The 26,686-nt window shown below is 44.8% G+C and overlaps 2 protein-coding genes across 3 annotated transcripts in view; one reads left to right on the top strand and one right to left on the bottom strand.

The window, feature by feature from the left end:
* Positions 1-78: 78 nt before the first annotated feature.
* On the top strand, positions 79-15,983 carry prkd4 (protein kinase D4). 2 transcript variants are annotated; one of them, XM_085266179.1, is made up of 19 exons: positions 79-289; positions 683-849; positions 4,141-4,279; positions 4,883-5,014; positions 5,114-5,268; positions 5,439-5,634; positions 7,937-8,020; positions 8,539-8,692; positions 8,964-9,087; positions 9,213-9,290; positions 9,676-9,886; positions 9,999-10,024; positions 10,103-10,175; positions 10,445-10,551; positions 11,689-11,850; positions 11,998-12,096; positions 12,170-12,437; positions 12,768-12,853; positions 13,046-15,983. In XM_085266179.1, exons 2-19 carry the CDS (start codon positions 694-696, stop codon positions 13,208-13,210), a joined length of 2,415 nt encoding a protein of 804 aa, XP_085122305.1. In that variant the 5' UTR covers positions 79-289; positions 683-693; the 3' UTR covers positions 13,211-15,983. The 2 variants fall into 2 exon arrangements, with proteins under 2 accessions (XP_085122305.1, XP_085122297.1); XM_085266171.1 differs by having other exon boundaries at positions 9,999-10,175.
* Positions 13,351-26,686, bottom strand: part of actn3b (actinin alpha 3b) — a 37,342-nt gene continuing 24,006 nt past the window's right edge. Inside the window, exons 5-21 of the mRNA XM_085266162.1 lie at positions 25,848-25,935; positions 25,557-25,635; positions 25,041-25,122; positions 24,016-24,101; positions 23,704-23,796; positions 23,026-23,256; positions 22,159-22,306; positions 21,135-21,285; positions 19,929-20,037; positions 18,762-18,902; positions 18,258-18,440; positions 17,543-17,677; positions 17,195-17,374; positions 16,936-17,082; positions 16,652-16,717; positions 16,368-16,526; positions 13,351-14,822 (exon numbers count right to left, since the gene is read on the bottom strand). Coding sequence (XP_085122288.1) covers positions 14,664-14,822; positions 16,368-16,526; positions 16,652-16,717; positions 16,936-17,082; positions 17,195-17,374; positions 17,543-17,677; positions 18,258-18,440; positions 18,762-18,902; positions 19,929-20,037; positions 21,135-21,285; positions 22,159-22,306; positions 23,026-23,256; positions 23,704-23,796; positions 24,016-24,101; positions 25,041-25,122; positions 25,557-25,635; positions 25,848-25,935 — 2,237 coding nt within the window. The 3' untranslated portion in view covers positions 13,351-14,663. The remainder of the gene's footprint in view (positions 14,823-16,367; positions 16,527-16,651; positions 16,718-16,935; positions 17,083-17,194; positions 17,375-17,542; positions 17,678-18,257; positions 18,441-18,761; positions 18,903-19,928; positions 20,038-21,134; positions 21,286-22,158; positions 22,307-23,025; positions 23,257-23,703; positions 23,797-24,015; positions 24,102-25,040; positions 25,123-25,556; positions 25,636-25,847; positions 25,936-26,686) is intronic.

Below are 26,686 nucleotides of genomic sequence, written 5' to 3' on the forward strand. Positions count from 1 at the left end.
GCGCTGAATTGTTTTAACCATTTCAAAGTACGTGTGTGTTTAAGTTTTGACAGCCAGGGTGTGGGGTGTTAACCGTACGCTGTGCTTTTTGCAGCCTTCACAGAGGTGAGTGCTTCTCTTGTTACTTCCTGTTTCTCAGACAGCCGAGCCCCACAAAAAGGAAACCAGACCAACCAGCAGCTCATGATGAGCCTCGGCAGCACCATGATAGATTGATCAGCTGTTGTGCTGTTGAGACGCAGTCCTTCGATCGTCGAAGACAAAGACCAGACCAAGATTAGACCGTAAGGTTGGTGCTTTTTAGTTTGTTCTTGATCTGATTTAAAAATAACTCTTTGTTTATCCTGATCAAAGTATTGTGTAGTAAGTTATGTCCTATTATATCAAAGCTTTTACAACAGAAGTCTTTTTAGTCGAAGAGAGCATTCGCTGCTTGAAATATCCTTCTATTTCGGGCGATGGTGAGATAAAGATCTCTTATTGAGAAATTGGGGTGTTCAGTTTTAGACACCTGAACGTTAAACAGGAACTATTTCAAACAAGAGCTATAAGGTTAAGATGGAGTAGATTTCCAGGGGCCTGCGTAGTGCTTTGTTTTGGAGTTTCACGTTGAACCTCTTCAGCTTTCTCTCAGGTCACACCTTCAACCCCACATTAACTTGATCCACTTTTCCTCCTGCAGGCTCTCTCTCCATGTCTACACTGACTCCCTCGAGTCCCAGTAGTCTCACAGCACCAGTTCTGGTCCAGTTCCAGCTGGGTCTGTTCAGGGAGGTGGTTCGAGTCCCTGCGGGCAACCTGAGCTACCGTCATGCCCGGAGGTTGGCTGCTGAGGTCATAGAGCGCAAGGTAACCGCACGGGGTGGCGTTGTTTCCCGGCTCGAAAGCACTAAGACACGAGGAGGTGGGGCGGTATTATACATCTGATCGTCTGTGAAGGTTCTCAGTCATCCAGGTCATCGTAGCCAATCAGCCAGAGTTTCGGATGAAACTCTGGCTGATTGGGACCCACACCCAGTTTCACACCTTGGCTCAGGCGATTAGAGGATCATCAGGGGGTCCTTTTGTCCCTCTGTGGGGGGAAACTCCCACTAGGTTTATATCTGGGACTCTCCACCATTTGACCTTAGAACTGAAGAAGCTTCTCGGATGAGAGGTGAAACGTCTTCAAGCAACTTAAAGAAGTCCAGACGCTTTTCTTTGCAAGCTCCTTTGACTATACATCTGATTATGAAGAGTTCATCATCAGTCACGAGCGTTAAAGAGGCCATGCACCAGTTTTAAAATGGATGTTTATCTATGTTTTATTCTTACAGACACACACACACACACTCACAGTAGTGTGTTGTCAGATGAGCCGATATCAAAGAGAGGGGTCTTCTCAACCACACAACTGTAACAGTGAGCAAACATGTGCCACCTCCCAGAAATTCAAACGTGTTTATGAGGGGCAGCCAATGAGAAGACAGTTTGCTTAAACAGAAAGTCGGGAGAGGTGCTAAGGATGAAGTGAGGGCCATTATATGCAAAGCTACTGTAACACAGAGTCCAACAATATTAAATATATGGAGCTGGACAATAATAACTTCATAGAGTTGTACAAAAACAAAAAGCGAAAGTGCATAACAACCTGCAGATGTGCGAATCTGAAAGCCGTCACTATTTAGGAGGCACGAGAGATACTCATGAAAGAGCCTTTTGAAATGCATTGTGGGTATTCTGTTGCGGCATTTTTTGGTAGTTGGACCAATTCTAGAGAAGTGTTATCGTCTTCAGCTGCAGTTGGGGTTTAAAGCACTTTAAAGAGAGCAGCTTTTTCTGAGTCGACCTCATTTTTAGCTGGTAGCCGTGCAGATTACATCTAAGTTTGTTCTGTTTCCTTTTTTTCTTTTGTTTTGGAGTTTTTGTTTTTTTTAACTGCCATTCGATACTGGTCAAAACTGACTGACATGTGGTTTGCTCAGATGCCACAGCTGTAGGAACAAACTGCGTGCAAAGAGTCAGAAGTGAGAAGGTGATGAAAAAAGATATTAATTAGAATGAAGTGCTGAGCTGTCACAACGCGCCCTGACCCATAACACAGTCCCACTTGGAAAATATTGTGATGATGTTTCAAATCTCTCAGGCCTCTCAGAACTGTCAGGAAGTGGACTATGAAAGGTCAACTTATTTATGAAGGAAGGTAATGTAGGTTTGTGCATGGAGTGTGGTTTTTGTCTGCAGAGTTTGGTGGTTTTGTGCTGTTGTGTATGCAGCACTCTGTATGGTGGTGTAATTTCACCAACATTTAGTATTGTGAAGTGGGTGTCACCCAACCACCTTCAGATTTTTGAGGGTGTTTGTGAATACAATTTGTTCCGGAAAACTAAATGACAAGTTTTAAAAAATAGAAGATATAAACTCGCCATTTAACAGATTTTCTCCACCCACCAGAGATGTATTTAGAATTAACGGGTACTCTATACTTGTTTATACAGTAAAATCTATACCCAAGTGCCAGCGCACAGACGGTGGAGTAAAACTGTAGTTGAGGTTAAATAAAGAAAGTTGTGAATTGCAGGTGTTGCAGGGGCTTCATCTCACTGTCACTGGGCTGGTCTTTGCACTTCCTCGGTTACAGGGACTGTGGTCGACACGAGCGCACAAAACTTTCCAACCACAGCTTCTCCCCTCTGACTGAGACGCGTCTTGAGTTTCCAGGCAGTAGGTCAGCTCATCGTGTGTGTGTGTGTGTGTCACTTGTGCACGTTTTACATTCATTATAGTCACTGTGTCAATGATGGGTGAACACCCGCATCTCCAACACTGAAACCTAGCAGGTATTTGCTTTACCTTTAGGGTCACATAAAGCACAATTCCACTTATGCACTTTGAGGCAGGGGGGAAGTAATGGACACATTAGGTTTGTTCTATTGGTGTAAATGTTCGCCTTAATAACGCAATGCTTTGCATCACCTGAATGAGTACTGCTGTTAGGAATGGACATGGTCGGCACCAACGCTCAAGCAGGCTGTGGAGTTTGATGCTCAGCTGTTCTATCCCCAACACCATCACGCCACCTTCAGCAGCTAGAGCCATCGATGAATTCAGACCCTACCATCAAAATGTTCCAATCGAGACTCGTCAGACCAGACAACATTTTTCTGATCTTCTGTTGTCCAGTTTTAGTGAGGCCTGTGCGAACTGTCACGTCGGTTTCCTGTTCTTAGCTAGGAGTGGCTTCCTGTGCGGTGTTCTTCTGCTGTAGCCCATCTGATTCAAGGTTTGATGTGTACGCTCTTCTGCATACGTTGGTTGTAACGAGTGTTTATTTGCCTTCTTGTCAATATGAAACAGTTCGGCCCAGAGAACTGGTTAGACATGGTTGTGTGGAAAAATCCCAGCTGATCAGCAGTTTCTGAAATACTCAGACTAACCTGTCTGAAACCAACAGCCATGCCACGTTAAAGTTACTTAAATCACGTTTTTTCCTCATTTGTGGCTCAATTTTAACTTCACCCGGTCGTCTTGATCGCCACGTGCTGAAATTCACTGAGCTGCAGTATGATTGGCTGATTAGATAGAGCAGTTGAACATGTTTAAATAATGAATTGACCTGCAGTGTCACATCTTTGAATCTGCTGTTCTTATCATCCCTAAATGATGATTCAGATAGAAAAGCAAAGCTTGAGCTACTTCGCAGCCTTCTTATCTCTCTTCCTCAGTCGTACTTTGGCGACAGATGCACACAGATTATTTATTTCTATAACGCTGAACGTGGTGGAGTCACTCTCTACCTGTGGTGCATCACTCAGGTTTCCCTTCAGAGCTGTCTTCAGTCTGCATGCTCATCTTAATGTGGTTTTGTTCTTTACCGCCGTGCAGACGTGAAAATGGAAAATCACGACTGACAGGCTGCAGGTGGCTTTCTTTGCTGTGTCCAGTTTCCCAAACCACACTTGTTCTGATTTCAAATATTTAAATTACTCCATTTGTGGAAAAACTTACTCTTTTTTCCCCCATATTGCTTAATAACTTGTTTCATTTACTCAGAAAGCAAATCGTCACATTACCGGAGCCCTTCTGGGGGTTTAAATTGATCTTGTTGCTTCAATAGTGACTCAACCTGAGACTGCGGTTTTTGTTCCTTCGCGTGTTTAGGCTCCAGACTGCAGTGTGGTGGGTGTCGGGGAGAAGATTCTGCTGTTCAGACATCAAGCCGCCTCCGAGCAGTTGCTGCAGCGGCTGACCGACTCCGACGAGCTGCAGGATGGCGACCTCATTGAGGTCATCGTTTCAGGTTAGTGTTTGAGGTTTACAGAGGCAGGTGGACACTTGGTGAGATTTGGTGGTACTACGTGTACCTCATTTGTTTGGGTGACATATAGTTTATTCATGCATGTAAAATGCTGTTTCTGTCCATGGGTTTGGAGAGAAGCTCTTGAATGGTAAATGGCCTGTATTTGTATAGCGCTTTACTAGTCCCTAAGGACCCCAAAGCGCTTTACACTACATTCAGTCATCCACCCATTCACACACTGGTGATGGCAAGCTACATTGTAGCCACAGCCACTCTGCGGTGCACTGACAGAGGCGAGGCTGCCGAACACTGGCGCCACCGGGCCCTCTGACCACCACCAGTAGGTGGTTTTAAATGGTCAGTTTTAAATGAGTCCAACTCTCCTACTGTTCCAAACCTATTTTCACGGGGGGCAGTGGGCGGGCGGACGAAGTTAAAACTGCTTGTTTCAGACGAGTCGAGCGCCTGCACCAAGGACCAGTATAAGACAAATGAGGATTATTTTGAGCTGTGAATCATGCAAAGCTACTATAGCGGAGTCTTAGCAGTAAATGCATGGAGTGTGGATGTCTGTTGGTGTAACGAGTCCTCTCTGTGATTCAGGATCAGCCTCCGTGACGCAGGTGACGATGCGTCCACACTCCTTGGCGGTGCAGTCGTACCGGACCCCCACTTTCTGTCACCACTGTGGAGAGATGCTGTGGGGCCTCGTTCGGCAGGGTTTAAAATGTGACGGTAAAGGCGCTTTCACACTTCATCATGTGGTGGTATCGTCTCTTCACTGATACTTGAGTGTTGTTAAAGTTTTTTGTTTTTACTTTTATCTCTTTACAGGTTGTGGATTAGACTTTCATAAACGCTGTGCTTTGCAGTTGCCCAGTAACTGTAGCCGAGCACGGCGTCAGGTTAGCACCAGCTTTTCCCTGTTTCCACCCCGGCGACCTCGCACACACTCGCTGTCCAATCAGGCAGGCGGGAGTCTAGAAGAGGTGAGGAACTGCTGTGATTGTAAAGCAGATAAGTGTTTTTGCAACCCTGGATTTGTTTGTTTCTCCAACACAGCTGTAACCTTTACTGGTATAATCGAATCACATATTCACACAATAGATTTCTTTCAGTTATTCTAAGTTGATATCTTTCACTTTGCATCTTTCTCCAGATCAGCAAGTCCAAGCCCGCGTCCAGGCCTCCATCCTGGGCCGAGGCTCCGGTGTGGCTGGGAGTCGGGTACAGCGACTGGAGCAGGGCTCAGGTCCCTCACACCTTCCACATCCACAGCTACACCAAACCCACCGTCTGCCAGTACTGCCACCGGCTGCTCAAAGGCCTCTTCAGGCAGGGGCTGCAGTGCTCAGGTGAGAAGGAGGAGAAAAACTAAGCACATCCCATGTTTCAGTAACTTGTTCAACCTCCTTTAGCAGCAATAACTTGAATTATTCATGTCCTGTGTGACTTTATCAGTTTCTCACATTTTTATGGGAGAAATTGCGTCTGACTTTTTTTGCAGCGTTGTTTCAGTTCACTGAGGTTTGCAGCGATTCGTTTATGCATAGATCTGTAGATTTGCTGCTGTGCTTGTGATCATTGTCCTGTTATATGATTCAACTTTGTCTAAGCTTTATCTGTCAGACAGACGGCATCATATTTGCCTCTACAATACTTCGGTATACTCTGGTGTTAATGGTCGACTCAGTGACTGCGACGTGTTTGGTTTCCTCTCAACGTGGTTTTGTGCATCTCGTCAGTGCAAAGGACGTTGTTCCAGAGGTCTGGTGGTTTGTTCAGATGGAACTTTCCAAACATCATCTGTGCTCCAATGTTCTAATTAAGGAGAAGAGGCTTTGTCTCCAAACAAGCCATACTCCGTCAGTCTTTTTCTAATTGTGCTGTCAGCCAGCTGTATCAGAAAGTAGATGGCATGCATCTACTGCAGTGAGACTCTCTTGCTGTGACGCCATGACAGGATGTAAATATTAATGGTTTACACCTCAGCTGAGCTCTTATTTTAGCCAGCTGCACGTTTCGTTTGGTAGAAGGAAATTAGCACAAGACAGCACAAGTGTTAAGAGAAGGTTGACGTCGCTGAAAAACCCCCATAACAAACCCAGTCTACGTCAGGGTTGGTGGACTTAGTCCATTTAGTCAATAGGAAATGAGAATCACATCAGATTTCCTGTAAAATGTATTTCCCTCACAATTTGGCTCACAGGAAATTCTCTACAAGTGCACAGAAAGTTTATTAGTCTCTACAAAGTTTAGTCCTGCATAATTTACACTTGTACAAGTGAGCTGCCACACAGCCGTCTCACCACAACCTGTTTAACAGCACGAGGCGTTTAACAAAAGCAAAACTCACTCTTGTATTTAAATGTAATACCTGTTTCTATTATTATAGCTGTTTGACAGGTCTGAAAAACAGGTTTGTGTAATATCGCTTAAATTAGAAACATCCTGTCTCAGAGTGAGGCTGAAAAACGAGTTCATACATTTATTGCTTCCAGGCTTAAAACTTTTTGATAAAGCATATAGTTAGAGCTGGATCACGTGACCCTGAATCTTCCCTTAGTTATGCTGCAGTAGGTGTTAGCTGCTGGGGGAGTCCCATAATGCACTTCACTCACTGTGTGTTTACACACCTCTCTGCATTTAATCATAAGTTATTATTAATCTCTGGCTCTCTTCCTCAGCGTCTTTGTCTGTCTTCCTTCCCTCACGCCCAGTTAGTTGTGGCACATGGCCGCCCCTCCCCGAGCCTGGTTCTGCTGGAGGTTTCTTCCTGTTAAACGGGAGTTTTTCCTTCCCACTGTCACCAAGTACTTACCTTGAGGAGGTTGTCTGATCGTTGGGGCTTTCTCTCTGTTATTGTGGGTCTTTACCTTACAATACAGAGCATCTTGAGTTGTTGTGATTTGGTGCTTATAAATAAAACTGAACTGAACGTGGCAACTCTGTAGTTTTGTAGGATACTTAATTTAAGAGGAGAAAATCTTTGATCTTGCAGTTTGCCTGTACCCTCCTACCAGGCTTCTGCTGTCAAACTGGCTGCACATGAGTGCAAAACTTTACGGCTGCGTCACCTCGAAGTCTGGCTCAAAGGAACATCCTGTGCTGTGGGTTATTTGTTCTTTTGTTAATTTTCAGTTTGCCTCTGCATCTCAGCAGAGGTCCCAATGTGGCCCGCTGGCCTGGATCTCGACACATGTGGTCTAAAGGTATAGATAGCACAACAGGTCACCTTTGAATCTTATTGTCACCCACTCCTGTGAAAGAGTGGGTGACAGGCCTCCTTCTTTACAAACCTGATAATGTTATGCGTTCAGATCTTGTGGCCATTTTTGGTGCTCTGTTCCTGCAAAGCTTTGACTTTGATTAGTAATGCTTGACTTGGAGGCTCACGAGCACACAGCAAACACTTGTTTTGTCAAGGAGCTTGTGTATCCCACGTACTTACGTAAGCAGATTGGGTTGAATCTAATTTTACCTAAATGCCTGGATGTGTCTCAGACGTCTCGAATCTCAGACGACATTCATTTTCATCACGAAAAAAACTGACCGCAATATTCTGACTCATGAGTTTGTATCTTTCCAGACTCCAGCACTCTTCCTTTTTCTGTCAGCCTTTTTAAACCTCCCACGTCTCCTCCATGGTTTTTCCAGACTGCAGGTTTAACTGCCATCGGCGCTGTGAGCCTTTAGTCCCCAGAGACTGTCCCGGAGAGAGGAACGGCATGAACGGGGAAGGTGAGTGACGGTCCCTGGAGGTCTGAGGTCTGGTTTTCATTTCATATTCTGGGCTTGTGGCTGTGTTAGACCATGGCTCTTTGAAAAGGGGCCTGACTCTGATGCTGTCAGCATGAGTCGAAGCTGATTCACCCTGTTTCCCAGGAACATTTGATAGATTCAGGCCTCACTCTAAATTAGCATCTCAGAAACGTCACATTCCTCCGAGTAGCGGTGATGATTAGCTGCATGATGAGTCAGGTAAACTGAGCCCGATGAGAAATGAGATGAAATGATTTCACCAGAGAATATGTAAAAAAGAGAAAACAAAGACAGGTAACTGATCAGCAGTATTTCAGATGCATTTTAAGTCATTTATTGAGAAAAATCAGACATTTTCTTTTGTTCGGTTCATCTTGAACTTATTTGTTTGCTATTTTTACCTCATTATTTGTTGGTATTTTATGGCCCTAATCGTGTAAATAATATAAATAGAATTAAATGTAGCTGTTCATTAGTTGCTGATGTCACATTTCCAGAGAGCCCAGCAGCTGATAACAGCTGCCAACCAGACTTGGAGGACAATGAGTCAGTGATCACCAGCACCACAGAGATCTGCGACGATGACATGTTCACCGATGATGACTCACAGGCAGAGACCGGGGAAGTCGAGCAGCTGCGAGAGCCGATGAGGTCAGAGGGGCACTAAGTTTTTCTGATGATCTAATCCCAGCTAAAAGCTGTCTGCTGGTGCAGACAGCGTCCGAACGATGTCAGGCGTCTGAATCACACGTCGCCCAAATTCACGTATTATAAAACAGACGTTTATCGTCCCTGTCGTTTATATCTGGGTTTTCTCGGCTTTGTTTGTGGCGCACGCTGCCACCTAGAGGCGACTTCTGTTTAATTCACCATCTCCAAACGGACCTTTATTTTGTCCTCCCTCTCTTTTTCCGCCCGCCAGTCCTTGTTTCAGCAGCAACATCCCCCTGATGAGGCTCGTCCAGTCGGTGCATCACACTAAGAGGAGAGGCGGAGGAGTCCTGAGAGAGGGGTGGCTGGTCCACCACACCAACACAGACACATTGGTGAGGAACACACTCTTTCAGATCTGGAAACGTTCAAAAAAGCAAAATGTTTTGCTCAGGTTATGATATTTGTAAAGCAGAATCACATTTTCATCGGCTTTTAACTCGGTCGTGTCTTTACTCAGAGGAAACGCCATTACTGGATCTTGGACTGGAAGAGCATGACTCTGTACCAGAATGAAAACACCACGAAGTTCTACAAGGTATGATAGTTGCATGATATAAGACGGAAACAGACAAAGCAGCATCCTGTGTGCTGCACGCTCACTCCCACTCGTATCAAAGGCCTCTGTCATTAACATGTATGCAGAAATGTTCCTGCAGTGTGCCAGTGTTGTTCCTCCCACTGTGTCACTGTGTAAACAGTGCAAACATCCACCGAGGCAGCTCGCGCTCTGAGCAGTGTTTACTTTAAAGAGAACAGTATTGTATTTTGTGTATGTTCATTTCTCCTTCGTTTTAAACGTACTTTAAGAAGTTTGTAGTGCAGTGAAAATCAGACAATGATAGCCTGACAGATGTTACTTTGATTATAGAAACATTATGTAGGAGCAGGCCATGGATAATAGCTTTAAACCTCCTCTGCAGGAGATCTCTCTGTCCGAGGTGCTCGGGGTCCGAGGCCCCACCCAGCTCTCCGTGCCACCATCAGACGGCAGCACTCACTCGTTCGAGCTGGTGACTGTGTCGCTGGTGTACTGCGTGATAGCCGGCGAGGAGGGGGCAGCCTGGGAGAGCGCCATCCGGCAGGCTATGATGCCAGTGGAGAGCAGCAGAGGACACAAAGATGAGATCCAGGGTGAGTCAGAAAACATCAGATATTAATATCAGATCTTACTCTGAATATGGTAACAGTGATGGATATGGACCCGCAACATTCAGTTAACAAGACTTCCTGTCTCTGATTACAGATCAATACCGATACAGACGCAGTGCGGTAAGATTTGAGCGAGTTTATTGTGCACACGTTAGAGGAGTGTTACAGAGTGTCGAAGTGTGTTTGTGTGTGTTTCAGGACATCAGCTCGGTGTATCAGATCTGTACAGACGAGGTGCTGGGGTCGGGACAGTTTGGCGTGGTGTACGGAGGTCAGCTGATTCTCATTATGTTGTTATGTCCAGAGAACTGAACACGTGGAGTACAAGAAAATCCTGTTTTCTATGACTGTGACTGTCTTTATGCAGTGATCTGAAAATACACAGAAGAAACAGTTTCAAAAGACACCAAAGAAATCAGAGACTTCAGAGGCTGAAATGTTGCTCAAAACAAACTTTTTCATCAAATGTCTTTCTGTTATTGCTAAGCTACAAATGCTCCTTTGCTTCATTATCACGTCTCTTTTCTTTTTCTTCTTCAGGAACTCACAGGAAGTCGGGTCGAACAGTTGCCATCAAGGTCATCGACAAGACGCGTTTCCCCACCAAACAGGAGACGCAGCTGAGAAACGAAGTGGCCATCTTACAGGTTTTAATGCGGTTTTTAAACACTTTACAAGAAATGACACAAAAAATGTAACAAGTTACTGAAAACACGTGAGGAACAAACCAGGAACAACCTGATGGTTAACCTTTAAAACGATAATCTGTGACATAATTGTCAGAAAATTCACATTTTTTTCAAAGTTTTTGCCAATTTATTTAGAATGAATTAAATATTAATTTGCATATATGAGTTTTAATTGGTATCATATTGGCCGCATTTGGCATTTTAGTTTATTTTTTCAAAATGTATTGCTTAAAAATGTGTTGTGCTCTTTATTTTGGTTTTTGAGGGGAAAATAAAATCACACTGATGATGTAAATGCCTCAAAACCTCATGCATCAAAAACGATATATTAGGCATTAAGGGGTTAAAGAGCCATTCATCATTGCTTTAATAACTCCTGATCCATTACATCACTGTAGAAGAACTAGCTTGGATATATTAGTGACAGTTACTTAATCTGGTTTAAATCCTGATGGATTAACTACGGAAGAGGATTAGGGCCACTGGAAAAAAAAATCTGAGATTAAACTCAGAATTCTGACTTTTTCATCAAAATTCAGAATTCTGACTTTAATCTCAGATTTTTTGATCTGCTGGGATTTTCCCACACAACCATCACTAGTTTACAGGGAATGGCCTGAAAATGAGACAAATATCCACAGTCTTCTGGTAAAAACAGGCTCCTGATGTCAGAGGAGAGTGGGCCGACTGCTTTGAGCTGAAAGGAAAGCAACAGTAACTCAAAGAGCCACTCGCCAGGTGCACTCCTGTCAGCTAAGAACAGGCCTGAGGCTAAATCTGCAGTAACCGTGTGATGCTGTCATGACAGTGTGGACCAAAATCTTGCTGTGGAGGAAAAAGGAGGTCCAACCTGCCTAATAAAGTGTCTGGTGAATGTTTATTGATGAACAGATGGTTGTGGACATGATTAGTAAATAATCATCAGTTATTAGTGAGTTATTAGCACAAGTACAAATAACTGTCACATTGTTCCCGATTCCTTCCTCACTGCTTCCTCATTAACTCAACACATTTGATTGAAGTGTTGCAGATTTTCGGTTGATTTTTAGTGTTATAGTCACGATCAGGTGATTTACTGACGTGCGTGTTTTCCAGAATCTGTCGCACCCCGGCGTGGTTCTGTTGGAGGGCATGTTCGAAACTGTCGAGCACGTGTTTGTTGTAATGGAGAAGCTGCACGGAGACATGCTGGAGATGATTCTGTCCAGCGAGAAAGGTCGACTCCCTGAACGCATCACTCGCTTCCTCGTCATGCAGGTACGAGATCCCGATCTGAGAAACACTCCAGGGGTGTCTAGAGGATGTCCTTGTTTTTCTTCTTCTTGTTTTAACAAAGATGCAGGGACCTTTAATGTTTCTGTTTATCCCAAAATTAAATGTGAAATTCTCAAACGTGTGCTTCAGATTCTGGAGGCTCTGCGGTACCTGCACTTGAAGCACATCGCTCACTGTGACCTGAAACCTGAGAACGTACTGCTGGCCACTTCAGACCCCTTACCTCTGGTGGGATTTTGCACTTTAGTTCCCGATACAGCACACGGCATCTTATTTAATCAGCTCTGCCTCTGTGCCGCAGGTGAAGCTGTGCGACTTCGGCTTCGCCCGGATCATAGGGGAGAAGTCTTTCCGGCGCTCCGTCGTGGGGACTCCGGCCTACCTGGCACCCGAGGTGATCAGCAGCAACGGCTACAACCGCTCTCTGGACATGTGGTCTGTCGGCGTCATCATGTACGTCAGCCTGAGCGGCACGTTTCCCTTTAATGAAGATGAGGACATCCGGCAGCAGATCACCAACGCCACCTTCATGTACCCGCGCCAAACCTGGGCCCCCATCTCACTGGAGGGTATGAACGGTGTTTTTCTTTAGTTTTAAAACTTCTTTGTGAGCTGGGTTTACAGTTTCTCAACATAGTGATGATGAGAGTTTATTATGCTTTCCCTGTTAAAGGTTTCACACACTACAAACTCCACGTCGGAAAGTTGCCATGTCAGCCCACAGTTTTGCGTCGTTTTAAACATTTAAATATATTTTCTTTAGTTTGATCCATGTCTGCCCACACATACAGTTTATAGTGTCATGCTTGAGTCCTGTTATTCTCCTGGTTCTCCACTGGGTGGCTCCAGTGAGCAAATCCTCTTTTTGAAAATCCTTCTCCGTCTCATTTCCTCCCCAGCTGTGAGCCTCATCAATAACCTGCTGCAGGTGTCGGTGAGACGGCGGTTCACCGTGGGCAAAGCGCTGGGACACAGCTGGCTGCAGGTCGGACACTTTACAAACGCTATCATTGAGAATCGTTTAATTTTGTAGTGTGAAACAACAGAATTAACTCGATCTAGTGTTACTGCGTTCATAGGTGTTGACCAGGATGCTCAGATGCTCCTGATCAGGTTTCTAATAGTCCTGATGTATAGATGTGTATGAGTCATGCACGCTCTCCTCTCGCTACTGCAGAACTTCCAGCTGTGGTGCGACCTCCGGGAGTTCGAGCTCAGGATGGGCTGCAGGTACCTGACGCATCGAGGCGACGAGGACCGATGGCGCTTCTACGCTGCAGAGATGGGGCTGGACTTCCCCTCCCGCCTCTGCTGTGACCCCAACAAAGAATTGGACATGTGACCTCGAGCACAGAGGTTAAGGGTCGGACACTTTATCAGACTGTGCAGCTACATTTAAAAAAAAAAAAAAAAAAAAAAACATTCAGCGGTGAGGCCGCGGATCAAACGGGAGAAAAGTAATAAAGACACAAACACGTGTGGTTTTAATAATATAATTTTCCTTTTTTATTTTCAAGTTGAGGTTTTTAACATATGACTGAAAGAGTGGCATCAGTGATGAGACAGCATGAGTTAGGGATGAGGGGGAGGAGGAGGAAAATGGAGCACAGATGAGTTAAGATATCGAGATCATGCACAGGGAGGAGCCTAAAACAGCGATCGTCGTGGCTGACCTCTTCTCTTCAAATGCTACCCTAAACCCTGTGTTGTGAGTACGCCTGCTATGGTTCCACGTACAGTTTTGATTCTTCCCGTTTCATCCACAACTTTCCTGATGCCCTGTCTGACACCTCTCTCTGTCTCTGTCCCCCTTCTCCTCGTAATTTTACAATTAGCCCAAAAAAAGGCTAAAAAAAGGAGTTTAATAAGAGAGGCGTGTGGGAGAGGTCGCTCTCTCTGGCCATAACAGCTCATCTTTCTGTATCCGTTCCCGAGTCACCGCCCAGCCACGGCGCTCTCCTCCCGTTCCCCCCACCTGTGTCTTTTAATACTCGGCGCTCCCATTCGTCCTCCGTGTGTTCCTGAGTTTCTTAAGGCTTTAAGATCTCCAGGTTAAATCGCATCTTTGCTAACATTCAGGTTTCACAGTGCTGTGGTGAGAGTTTTCAGTAGCACCCGACAGGCCTCGCTCCTCTGCTGACTGCACTCGTGAACGGGCTCCTGCGGGGGTTCGTGTGAGGGCGAGTCGGTGACTCAAAAGGCCGTTTTTTTTTTTCTAAACTTCAACATAGCATGCATCTGCACAAATACACAACCAACCAAGCCAACTGACCAATCACGTTTTCTTCTTTGATCACCCTTCTACAAAAAAAAAATTAAAAAAAAAAAAAGGAGGAGAGGGGAAGAGCACACGGCTTTGCTCAAAAATAATCTAACTTTCGTTCTCTCTCGTTGCCTCCTTCTCTTTAAAGCCTTGTGAAGGCAGGTATGTCATTATGTATGCTGCTTACATAAGTTCAGTGCAATAACTGGTACACCTGTTTTTTCTTCTTCTTTTCTTTTAAACGAGAGAGGAGCTGAGCAGCCTGAACAGAGTTTGTGAGGTCTGAGCAAAGTCTTCTGCTCTTCCCCTCTGAGCAGTGTTCCTGTGTTTTAAAAAGAGGGATGGGCGGAGTTAGGAAGAGGGGAATAAAGTTAAGATTTGAGAAGGTGGTGGGGGGAAAAAAAAAAAGAATAACGTGTTTTAAAGGGACAGTGGAAGGGTTTAAAATCGCTCTCTCCAGACAGGAGAAATAAGAGAAGCTGGGAAGAAGGGGTGAGGAGGAGGAGGAGGACGTGAAGAGAAGCAGCTGCGCTTATAAGTCGCTCTCTCCGTAGAGGGCACTGGAGAAGGAGATGTAGTCCAGGGCGCCGGAGGGACAGTCCGGTCCGACGTACCTGGTCATGCGGGTGATGCAGTACTCCGCCTGCTCGGGAGGCAGCTCCCTGCGCAGCTCCTCCACCGTGATGTAATTCTGCGGGAGAGAGAGAGGGGGCGAGGTGTGATTCACGAGGAGCTATTGTCTCCTGTTACAAATGTACTGGTGCATCTGTGAGGATCGGAGAACGATGACTCAAGGTTCAGGCAAACAGTCCTGCAGTTCGAATTTGGAAAGATGAAAACCTGAATTTAAATTACGGACTTGCTGTTGAAATAAAGCTGTACAAGATAAATCGCGATGTTTCTCCCAGATTTAAGGGGAAATTTTGCTCTTTGTTTCGATCGGGACACTCAGAGAATCCGGGTTGCGTATGTAATCAAAGAAAAAGCTTGGAGTGAGATAAAGAGTGCTTCTGTATAATTTCTTCCTTGCATACCTGAGTGAGTTGCCTCAGTTTGGATTGAGTTGTTTTGGGATATAAGCATTTAGGTGCCACAGCATCACCTCCCCTTGCCAGAGGTGTTTTCTATGAACGTGAACATTTCAAAAAGTCTCATAAACCTACATACAAAGTGTCAACACATCAGTGCCGATACAATCATACCAATGACCAAAAACCTGATTTGTCAGATTTTTTGTTTTTGTTTAATTTATTGAACTTGTTATAATTAAGCCAAATTATACTATTTATATAGCCTGTTGGGTTAGAAACCATATTCATTAATAAGAAATATGCTGTCTCATAGTTTTTCTTTCAGCTTTCGAAAGCTGGTTTCTTGTTTATTGCTTAAATTTTCACTTCACAAAGCCGACTCCAGCCTGGGTCACTTACAGCCTATCCAGCAACTTGACTTTCTTATAACAAAACCACAGCGCTCCTGGATCACAGCTAATACGTTACTCTCACTGTAAATAGATACTATATCAGTGGTGACAAGGTGTTTGATACCAGAGCCTTTATGTTATCCGTTTGTGGTCTGAGTTCCCCAAACTCAGTGATTTCTAAAGTGTGGGCTACGAATGAAAGTATGTACAGTTACATATTTATATGAATGTATTTATTTATATAAAAGGTGAATGCAAACTGGTAACAGGAGGAGTTGACTGTGATGTTACTCATTACTCTGAGTGTCCCAGTGGTAGGTGGGTCATACTTAGGATTTAACTCAGCATATGACTGTGTAGCATTAGAGATTTATAGCCAACAGTCTGTGTTTTTATGTTGTTTTTTTAAATAAAAATTTCAAGGATAAACGTCACTGTCTCTTGTGTTGATTTCAGATCCATTGAATTTTTTTGTTTTTTGAAGGAGTGCAGTAGCACTCTTGACTTTGGCAATGGCTGCCCTAACCGGTCACGTTTGGATGCAGGCTAACCATCGGAATTTGAAAGGAAATTATGCATTTCTGAAATGCAATAAACTGTAAATCTGTAAAAGTTTTATTAACATCAGCACTAAAAATGTGTGCCGGGAGCTTCGCTACATGAGTTTCCCTGTCTGTGTCGCTCTTTTTATGTGCCCCAGTACTTTTGTCCATATCAATGTGTCCTCTGGCTGCACTGGAAGCTCTGTACAGGCTAAATAAGAAGACCAGTTAGATGATATAAGGTAAGAAGATGCTGTATCCATCTGCTCACCTTGTCTGAAGCCAGGATCTTGAAGGAGGCCATGACTTGTTCTGCAGTGTCGGTCTCGGCGGTCTCACGGGTCATGAAGTCGATGAAGGCCTGGAAGGTCACAACGCCCGTGTTGTTGGGGTCCACCAGGGTCATGATACGTGCAAACTCCACCTCACCCTGTCAGCAAAAGCAACAATCAGCAATCGTTACTGCGCAAACGAATCAGTAAATCCTTATAGTTTACATTTGAACTACGCTCAAGTTGTTGTACAAGTCAAGCCTATGAGCGCCTGACCACTGACCAGATCGTAACCCATGGAGATGAGACAGGCACGGAAGTCGTCTGGGTCCATCATGCCGTTTCTCTTCTGCAAAGGAACAGCACAAAGTATCGCTTTCATTACTGTGCCAAAGAGTCGTAGTAATTAATGAATTCACTCATTAGTGATGCTAAAACATCAATGAGCATGAACTTAAGCGACGTATCGAAACTTTTTCAGCCTCTTAAATAGGAAATGCCAAAGGAAAAGTTTGAAAACTATACGAAGCACCGCTCTCTTCTCCTCGACCTACGGTGTCGCCTCACCCTGTCGAAGTGGTTGAAGGAGGCCCTGAACTCGTTGAGCTGCTCCTGGCTGATGCCCTTGGCGTCGCGGGTCAGGATCTGGTTCTCGACCTCGTTGATGGTTCTGGCGATAGTGGTGAGCAGCTGCTCCCAGCCCACACGGATGTGCTGCAGTGGAGAGGGAATGGGAGGAAATTAAAACAGAGGTAGCGTACACTTTGAGTAGAGAGGAGTGAGAGCTAAGCCCATCTGCAGATCGCGCTGCGGTCTGCATGCACACCTCCATGGTGTAGTTGGTGTGCTTGTTGTCGAAGATGAGGGACTCCTGGATGAGCTGGTGGTCTCCCTCCAGTTTGTCGATGTTGGATTTGTAGTTGATGATGTTCTGCTCGTACTGCTTCAGGCTGTTCATCTGTTCCTCCAGGGAGCCGGCGATGTCCACAGACACGTGGCTGATCTCCTGCAGAGACAGGAATCAATGAGGAAATGCGGCACTCACCATACTTTCACATATTTTACTGCATTATTTTGTAGCAACAGCTGAGCGTTACTGTTCCCACAGATCACGTTGATCCGACCGTGCAGATTTACACACAGCACTGGTTACCCAAGCACCCCCATCTCGTACCTCCATCTTGGTTTGAATCCAGGGTCCGATGATGTTGGCCTGAGCGGCGAACTGGCGCCTCAGTCTCTCATTGGCCTGCTGCCTGGCCACCTCCTCCTGGAGCATTTGGTCTCTGAGGGGCACGAAGTGCTTCACCTGCACACACAGTTTATATCTGGTGACTGTGTGTAACTTACATTATTACAGTTTACTTAAACATGTTGTCACCTCTTCCATTTCTACGCTTGCATCACTGCATCTTTAAATTAGCTGAATGTTGCTGTCACTTTTTCCAAGTCTGTATACATAGTTTTTCACTCCAGATTGTAACTTCATGATTGCCCAGATAGAAAGAAAAAAAAATTGTTTCTTGAGCACAGATGGTCTGATGTGTGTCGCACTACGGCTGCACCGACAGGCTGTCCTGTGGAGTTATTTTGATTTCCCCTGAGAGCCTCACAGCCAGCAGTGCTGAGTGTCACTCTAACCCACATGTACTGTACTATTCCTGACCTGTCGCTATCTTTGCACTGTGCTAATATTAGCTGGATGACCAAATGGAGTGTACACACAGAGAGAGAGAGAGAGAGCCAGGTTGACATTTGCTGCTACATAATGCTAACTTGCTGAAAGCAGATTAAAGAGCAGCCAGGCTCCTCATTGTGTCTGCGATATAATAATTAATTTGCTCCTTCTACAAACGCTGTGTTTGTGGGGTCCGTTTGACTTGACTCACAGTGTCCCACTTAGTGCTGATGTCCTGGGAGGAGAGGTTGGTGTACGGGTTGATCCCGGACAGCTTGATGCCGTAGGTCTGGGCGATCTTCAGGATCTCGTTGTGGATGCCCAGAGTGGCCATGCGCTCCTTGTCGGCCTCGGGCAGAGTAGCCTTGAACTGGTCGTGAGCTGTGATCAGACTCTGTGCGGGAGGAAAACAAATATAAGGTGGTGTATTAGAAAAAAGAAAGACAGAGTGTATGTTTTTTTGTACAACTTCTTCCTTTGGTACAGATTTAAATGTCTGAGAAAAAGAAAAGAGCCTGGTTCTGCTGGAGGTTTCTTCCTGCTAAAAGGGAGTTTTTCATTCCCACTGTTGCCAAGTGCTTGCTCACAGGGAGTCGTCTAATTGTTGGGCTTTCTCTGTATTATTCTAGGGTTTCTATCTTACAATATAAAACAGTGTGAGGGGACTGTTGTTGTGATTTGGTGCTATATAAATAAAACTGAATCAGATGGTTACCTGGATCTCTTCAATGCTGTGGACAATGAACATGTCCTGCAGGTCCTCCATGGCTCCGTCCATCCAGTTGTTGAAGGGTGCCGCACGCTTGGCGAACTCCAGGTACAGCTGGTCAATGGTCTCCCACAGCTTCTCCACACGCTGCCGTCACAGACAGAAACACACTCGTGATGCTGAAGCAGACGTGTGCATACAAACACGGAGGGAATCTGCCATTTGCACTCTTCGTGTTGTTTTTGTCACTCCTCGCTGAGCATCGTGAAAACATTAAGCCGAATTTGCCGATAAAAATCAAGACGCCCTGAATCACATTAGCTGTATTTGTCTGGTGTCCTGTGCTTATAAAACCTCACAACTTCACAATTTCCAGATCTTTCTGCCTACTTCCTGTAACTCTGTCACTTCCTGTAATCACTGGTATTCTGCTTTTCAGTCTGTTCACATGGAAACGCTCCTTTGTCCTCTTTCCCACCATGTTTCCGCTGCTTTCTGATCTCAGAGAGCTGCCCACGGTTTACCTGCTGCTTCTCAACTCTCTCCTTTTTGTCCCTACACTCTCCTCCTGACCCCCTGCTCTCTCTGAGGCAGACGGCCACCCCAGAAACTCGTTCAGCTGGAGGTGTTTTCTTGCTTGCTCGCAGCGTATTGTTGAGTTTCTATTTATAATATTCGAACCATATAAAAGTGTACTCAGATCTCTGGACCTGTGCACTACAACTGAAGCTGAAATGACTTTCCTCCACTGCCGCCTGCTCCGAGTGTTGGCCTCTAATCACCAAAACTCAGATTCATATTACACTAATCAAAATTTTATCTCTGTGTAAAACATGTTACTTTATTTTTAGTTTCCCACACTCTCAAAATCATTTATGTAATTTTTTTTTAGTGTCACTCTTATTATCCAATTGTCTAAGCCTGACCACACCCTCCCAGCCAATCAGCTGCTAGCCCCTGCTGTGTACAATAACTGCAATCAGCAGTTTTGCACCACCTGTTGTGCATCCCGCATCCTCCCCATCGCCTCCCTCATCATTCATGCACTCATTTCCACTCATCCAGCTCAGTCTCAGGAAGGCTGGAGACGATCCCAGCTGTCTTTCCAGACAAAAAACTGTAACGTGTTCAGCGAGTTGTTTACATAAGCAGCTGATTGCTGTTTAGTTTTACCTCCAGTGAATCCCTCCTCTTCTGGGTGAGAGTGCCCAGATTGTCCCACTGGTCACAGATACCCTGGCAGCGGGTGTTGACTGTAGCAGCATCGTGGTAGTCCAGCTCACTGGAGAGAGAGACAAACAACAAAACAGACGAGTACATAGACCATTATCACACAAATATTTACAAAATGGTAATAATATTAGCTGAAACTCAGCTAAACCCGCTAATAAATCATCATTACGAATAATCACGTTTGTCAGATGAGTGAAACTCTCCTTTCAGTCAGTGTAAAGAAATTTAGCTGCACGTTTAACCAATGAGATTTCTTAATATAAGAAAAACAAGCTGAATATAAACAGTGAGTCTCAGTTGTTCTACATGATAAAGTTTAAGCTCTCTGGAGTTAAATATTAAAAAATGAAGTGTAAAATTAGAGAAATCTATAATTAAATTACTTTGGTGTGGTATGAATAGCCAACAGTTCAAAGTCTAAAATGTTTGTCCTCTTTCACATTTTCCAAAGCCGTCCAGTGGGTCGGATCAGGGTCTTCACTGGGCCGATTCTGGCCCCCCGGGCCTTATGTTTGACACCCCTGATCTAAAGTAAGGTAAAGTTGAGGAAACTCTTCTGTGAAGTGATCTCATTTCTCCAAATAAGCCGAATATTTGATGCTCTTTTATTAAATGCATTGATATTTCGCCCTCCTTTGAGTTGAGGGGCATCTAAGAACTTTTCTTTCTTGATACCGAGGTCATGATTTGTGCTTTTGAAGTCCTCGCTGATAAATTATACTGTACATTTTTTCAGCTTTACAGTGCCGATCTGCTCATATACTGTAACATCAAAGAAATCATCTCAAGGCTATCTCGGAGAAAAAAAAAGCCCCGAGGAGCTGCGGAGGATAAGTAAATGGCGAGATCAGAGGTTTCCGCTCTCTCGTGAAGCACCCTTTCATCTTTCTTATCTCTCATTAATATTTTCCACTCATCTGTTGCATCTTTTGTTCCTGGCTGCGTTCGTGTTCTCGTCTGCTCTCGACATCCCTGCCGTCACTTCAGCTACTCGCTTTCTTCCCCTGCTCTTCTTCCCATTATGCAGAATAATTGGGATAATGCTTTCTCCACCCCCGCCCCCACCCATCATGATTTTCAACATCTCTCTTCCTCCCCGTGACCTTAACGTCCGGCATTAGGACACATCTCGTCACACGCTCTCACTTCAGCTCCTGAGCGATGGCGGCGATCTGCTCCACCCTGTCCTGGTGAGCGGCGAGGTCGCTCTCGAAGGCCTCGTGCTTCCTCATCAGGGCTCTGATCTCCATCAGAGAGGCCGACTCGTAGTCCTTCTGGGACAGAAGATCCTCCTTACCTGAAACACACACACACACACACACACACACACACACACACAGTTACTTTAAAGACGGTAACAAGTAAAAGTCAGGCCCACAAGCTTTTAAAGTTTTACAGCTCTCGCTCAGATTTTTATATCTCCCACTCGCTGTATCGTTTCAGTGTCCCCATGAATCATTAGATCCTTTTTAATTGCTCTGTATAATCTTACTGGGCCATTTATGGTGCTTTGATGTGGTTTTGAGGGTTATCTTTTGCTGCTTTGCCTTATTACACAGTAAAGTGTGAAGACTCGCGATTAACGGAGGTAAAAAAAAAGCTACAAAACAAGAATAGTTTGATACGTCAAATATAAAAACAACGAGGAGAGGACAAGAGCATGTTTAATATTCGATAAATGTTTCTTTACACAAAAAGGCGACCTTTCAATCGTCGAGTCACTGTGTAAATGACTACGCTAAGAAGGATCCGCATTTGTCACTCTTTAAGGAAGCAAACAGTAAGTAACATTTTTTATAAAGAGCTTCTCGCAGATAAATCACAAAGTGCTTTACAGCAAAGAAAATGAAAAGAATGGAAATGCAACAAATAACAATGTAAAACAGTAAAATACAACAAATTAATTAAAAGCTTGCCTATATAAAAATGTCTTCAGCTGCTTTTTAAACGAATCAATGGCGTCTGCACAGCGTAAAACCAGCGGGAGAGAATTTCACAACCTCGGTGCCGCTGCCCGAAAGGCCCGATCACCAAAAACTGGAGTGATATGAGATCTTTGCTTGGTGCGAAGATCTCTCTTTAATTCAGTTTATTTATATAGTGGCAGCACTCGCTTTAAAGTGCGTTATATTGTGAGCTAAATAAAATACAAAATCTATCCACCACCTACCTGTAGTCCAGGCCTCGTGCATGGCGCACTTCTGCTTGAACTTCTCGGCCAGGTGGTCGAGTCTCTCCAGGCGGCGGATCTCTGTCAGCAGCCACTCCTCGTAACCCTTCTCCACCTGCTCCAGACCTTTCCAGGCATTTGCGATGTCCTGAAGGAGAGGGAGCGCTTTCATTATTACCCTGTGCTGAGGAGGAGGAGTGTTAGGCGTATTATCGACACGTTCGCGGGGAATTAAGAGCTCGTGACAGCCCGCCGTACTCTGACTCTGAATTGATTTGAGATTGTAGACCTTGAGAGGTTTTTAATATCTGTAAATTTCTCAGAAAGCAGTAGCTGAAAAGAGAGTCTCTTTGAAGTTTTGCTTTATACAAAGAAGATGATGAAGAAACTATTTTTTTCTTTTTATCCTTTTATCCTTCTTCTTGACTAATTTCAGCTGAATCTGGGTGAATGTTTGGGCTGGATCGTACTCCACTCACCCTTAGGTGGAAGCTTGCCTGCTGGTGGGACACTATATGTGGAAGTCCCTGTTGGTGACAAACTACTAGAAAAGATTCAGTGTGCTCATTATCTCTGTTTTATTCCCCGATGATGTGTTGGAGTCATTACATAACCTTGCCATGAAAATAAAGGAATTTTGATTTTATTTTGAAAGGGGAGTGGTTTGGCGTTTTCAAAGAGCACCTCGAACAGAAGTGCCCGTGTCTAACCACCAACTGAAGTGCGATTTTGTTGTTTTGGTCTCTTTTTTCAAACTCTACGTCTCATAAAATCCTTTCCAAAGTAACACACAAAGAATTTAATCTTTCAACTGATGTGTGAGCTTGAAAATCCTGAGTGATGCATTAAGTCGTCCTCCTTGCTCACCGACACCATCTTGCCCTCAGAGGGCATGAAGGCGGGCCTGTTGCTGAGCCTCAGCTTGGTCTGCAGGGTGTTGAAGTTGATCTCCAGCTGGCATTTCTCCTGCACGCGGGGCGGCTTGTGGACGCGACGGTAGTCACGGAAATCCTCCAGCTTCTGCTGCATGGCGCGCATGGTCTGCTCCGCCACGCGGTTCTCCAGCCAGGGGATGGTGCGACGGATCCACTCGAGAAGCTGCAGAAGAGAAACGCAAAGGTTACTCAGAGTACTCTGATTACTTCAGTCTGCAGTTTACATGCACACCCACACACATCATATGACCTTTATGACCTATATTCTGTATGTCTTTAGTGAAAGAAAGTCTTTATTTAGGGTCATGTTTGTGCATCAGTTCTAGCTGCTTTGTATATCAGCTACTCGCATGTTTCTGATTATTTAAAGATATAATGCTGTGCAAAAGTCTTGAGCCACCCTTCATTTCCGTACATAGGAAAAAGTTGCTCATATTCCATTGCACTTTCTGCATAAATGTGCTTAGTTGTCAACTTTCCCTTTTATGCTTCTATAACTGAGAAAAAAAATCGATTTTCATAAAACGACTTCAGTGAAGGAGCAGAAAGAGTGAGGAGAAGTGTGGGACAGACTGAGAGTGGGAGTTGTGCGGTCGCAGCGGTTTCTCACCTCGCTGGCCAGCTTCTCGTACTCCTCCATCAGTTTCTCGTTCTCCTGGTTGACGGCCAGCACCTTGCAGATACGGTTGGCAGCTGTCTCGGCCTGAGAGGGAGAGTAGCAACAGCTGATTTACCCAGATTCACGCAGCTCGCACGTTTACTCAGCGCTGACGTTACGTCACGATGACCGCGTTTCACGTGTGTCATCTGATTTATTCAATTACAAAGGGAACACTTGCTCATTCGGTTTGTGCTCCGAGCTCGTCGATCCACAGAAAAATAACGACATGAAACGTGGAGAAGTGAGGCGACACCAGCTCACCTGTTCTGCGCCGGCGAAGGCGTGGTAGAAGCAGGACACGTAGGTCATGATGGCCTTCTCGTCAGGTTTGGGTGTGTTCACGATATCTGAAGGTGCAAAAACAATGTTGAGCTTTATTATTATATTATTTTAAAATAGTCTTGGCAAAGGTTTGAAAGAATGATCCACAGGGCAGGAAAGCAGAGCAGACGTTTGATTCGTTTTTACTGCATTTTATTCTGAAAAGCCACTTTGTCAGGTTTAAAAAGCATTTTTTAAATAACATTTTTATTAAATATTTAAAAATCTGATACAGCTTAGTGTGGCAATATTGTATCGATGCAGGGACACTAAACATTTCACTAAAGAACCAGAACTCATCTCACCTGGTAGGAAGCAGCCACAGTCTGACCTGGACTGACTGCAGTCACTCTCAGAGAGACTGATCAAGGTTTGCAAATAACTTAGAAATGCAGACAGATTACCAACATGCTGCCATCAGTCTGAACGGATCTTTGATCCTAACTGGCTGCCAGCTGTTTGTGTCCTCGTTATATTTCTGTAGACCAGGAGGTTTACTGAGTGCAACTGTCACAGTTAAATGTGAATTACTGACGTAAACAGCAACAGACGTGAGTTTTGAGTTTTTATTGCAGTTAATTGTCAGAAACAGACTGTGTGTAACTGCAAACTTGGTGACTGGTGACTCCCACCTCAGTTAAATATGCTGAATTAAAATGTGACCGTGAAGCGTAAAGAGCATTATGATTTATTCTTGCATTAATCACTCGTTTTAGGACATCTGCCTACAAAGCAGTGATATTTCCAAGGTCAGAGCCGCTGGTTCCTGAGTAGATGCATTTAAAGTGATTTAAAATGCATTCGTTTTTTCAATGAAGATGATTGAATTTTCCGAGCAAGCCGGAGCCACCGTGTCTGCCATCATGCATCTCGCTGCAGCTGAGCTCATCACCGTGTGCGTCAGCATAACAAGACAGAACCCGCTTCCTGCACTGCTCCGTCACGTTGACGTCTCGTGGCCTCACCTTCAGCGTCGAGCATCTTCGGGATGTCCAGGTACTTCTCAGCCACCTCGAAGGCGGTGTTCAGGTTACCGATGGGGTCGTCCTGAAGAAACACACAATCAGTGTCACACACAAAAGACTACACGGGGAAGCACGCCAGCCACGACAGTTCTGATGAGTGTTTTGAAGGCGAGAAATAAACCTCATTAAGAAATGTTTCAGTTTCAGAGTTTTGGCAGGATTTTGGCGAGCAAACAGCAGCGCAGTTTCCAATTCTGTCGCATCACATCCAACTTTAAGGGATGCAATTTTGGCAAATATTCTTATTAACACTCTTAATCAAGCTTGTGATCTACAAGTGCAGTATTGTGATGGGTTGTCTTTTTGGGTTCTTTTTAATGAGCTGAAATCAGTTCACAGGAAAAAATATTTCTAACAGAGCTTCAATGATGAAAGTGAAGACATAAAAAGACTGCATTAATCAAGGTTCAGTATAAAGGTTGAAAATAGAGGGGAAAGTAGAGAAGGATGGGCCACCTTTCTCAGTTTGGAGTAGTCAATGAGGTCGGGTCTGTGTCTGTGGATGAGGGCACACAGGGCCAGGCCATCCTTCCAACTGAGAAGAAGAAGAAGAGGAAGGAGGGAGGCATGAGTGAGGAAACAGCGGCAGGCAAAGAGGCGTGAGGAGAAAAGAAGGAGAGTAGATGATCAGTGGGTGACATGGAGCGAGGAAAACATAAAGAGGAAAAGAAATCAGCATCAGACAGAAGTATAAGCTGAATGATTGCAGTTCCCTGCTGATGCCACAGGTCGGCATCGCTCACCCACCTAATGTGGAAGTTCTGTACATTGACGTTCCTGTAGGGGGCAGTCTTCCTCTGGCACCACAGCAGCAGACCCTCCTTAGCAGAGGTCTCTGAAAAAGTTGAGAAGAGGAGATGATTTTAGATGAGGGTTTGTGTTATTTTGAACATTAAGAGAAGAAGAATAACAGTCAGGAAGAGGATGACAGAGAGTGATTGGGGCTGTCAAAAGTTTAAATACTGCACAAAGATGTTTAGGATCAAGATCTGGCATTAAAAAAAGCTGTATGATGTTAGCAGCAGTCAATATATTTCTCAAGCTCGTCTGACGGGTGGCTTAAAGATAATTTCCTGCACTAGTGGAGGGAAGAGGAGTTATGAGAGGTTAGAGCGAGGTCGATGGCGAAGAAAGTCAAGCTGTATGACAGCAGAAGAAGATTGAAGAGCGGAAGCAATAAAAGCTAAGCTAAAGGAGATGACTTGAAGGTAAGTGGGGGCGTGGGGGGTGTGGGGGCGGAGTGTGGAAGGACAGAGTGAACAAGGTCGGAGTCTTTGTAAACAAGAATTTATTGTGGGTTGACCTGCTGACAGCATTAAGGTTAAAATAAAATGGCATGAGGTGCAAATGCAGCCCAGGGGTGGGATTACCAAACAAGGAAGCAACAAATCACCCCACACCCACACACACGCACGCACACACACGCACGCACAGAGTTAAAGGCATTAAATCTACTACACTCATTTCCAGCTTCATCGTTTTATTCTACAACTGCATCCACACTGGAAGCGCTTCACTCTCTGTGCATCGCTTTGAAGCCCGCGGCTGGTTGCTTAGGATATTCCAGGCTGCCGTTGCCTAGGTGA

This window comes from Mchenga conophoros, linkage group LG3 (genome assembly GCF_057382185.1).
Source record: "Mchenga conophoros isolate Kocher_MC1m ecotype Shallow Benthic linkage group LG3, M_conophoros_male_GT1.1, whole genome shotgun sequence".
NCBI lineage: Eukaryota > Metazoa > Chordata > Actinopteri > Cichliformes > Cichlidae > Mchenga > Mchenga conophoros.

Coding starts and splice junctions, on each gene's coding strand:
- prkd4 (XM_085266171.1), top strand. CDS start 694: ATGTCTACACTGACTCCCTCGAGTCCCAGTAGTCTCACAGCACCAGTT. Junction 4,280..4,882: donor CATTGAGGTCATCGTTTCAG/GTTAGTGTTTGA, acceptor TCTGTGATTCAG/GATCAGCCTCCGTGACGCAG. Junction 10,552..11,688: donor ACGAAGTGGCCATCTTACAG/GTTTTAATGCGG, acceptor CGTGTTTTCCAG/AATCTGTCGCACCCCGGCGT.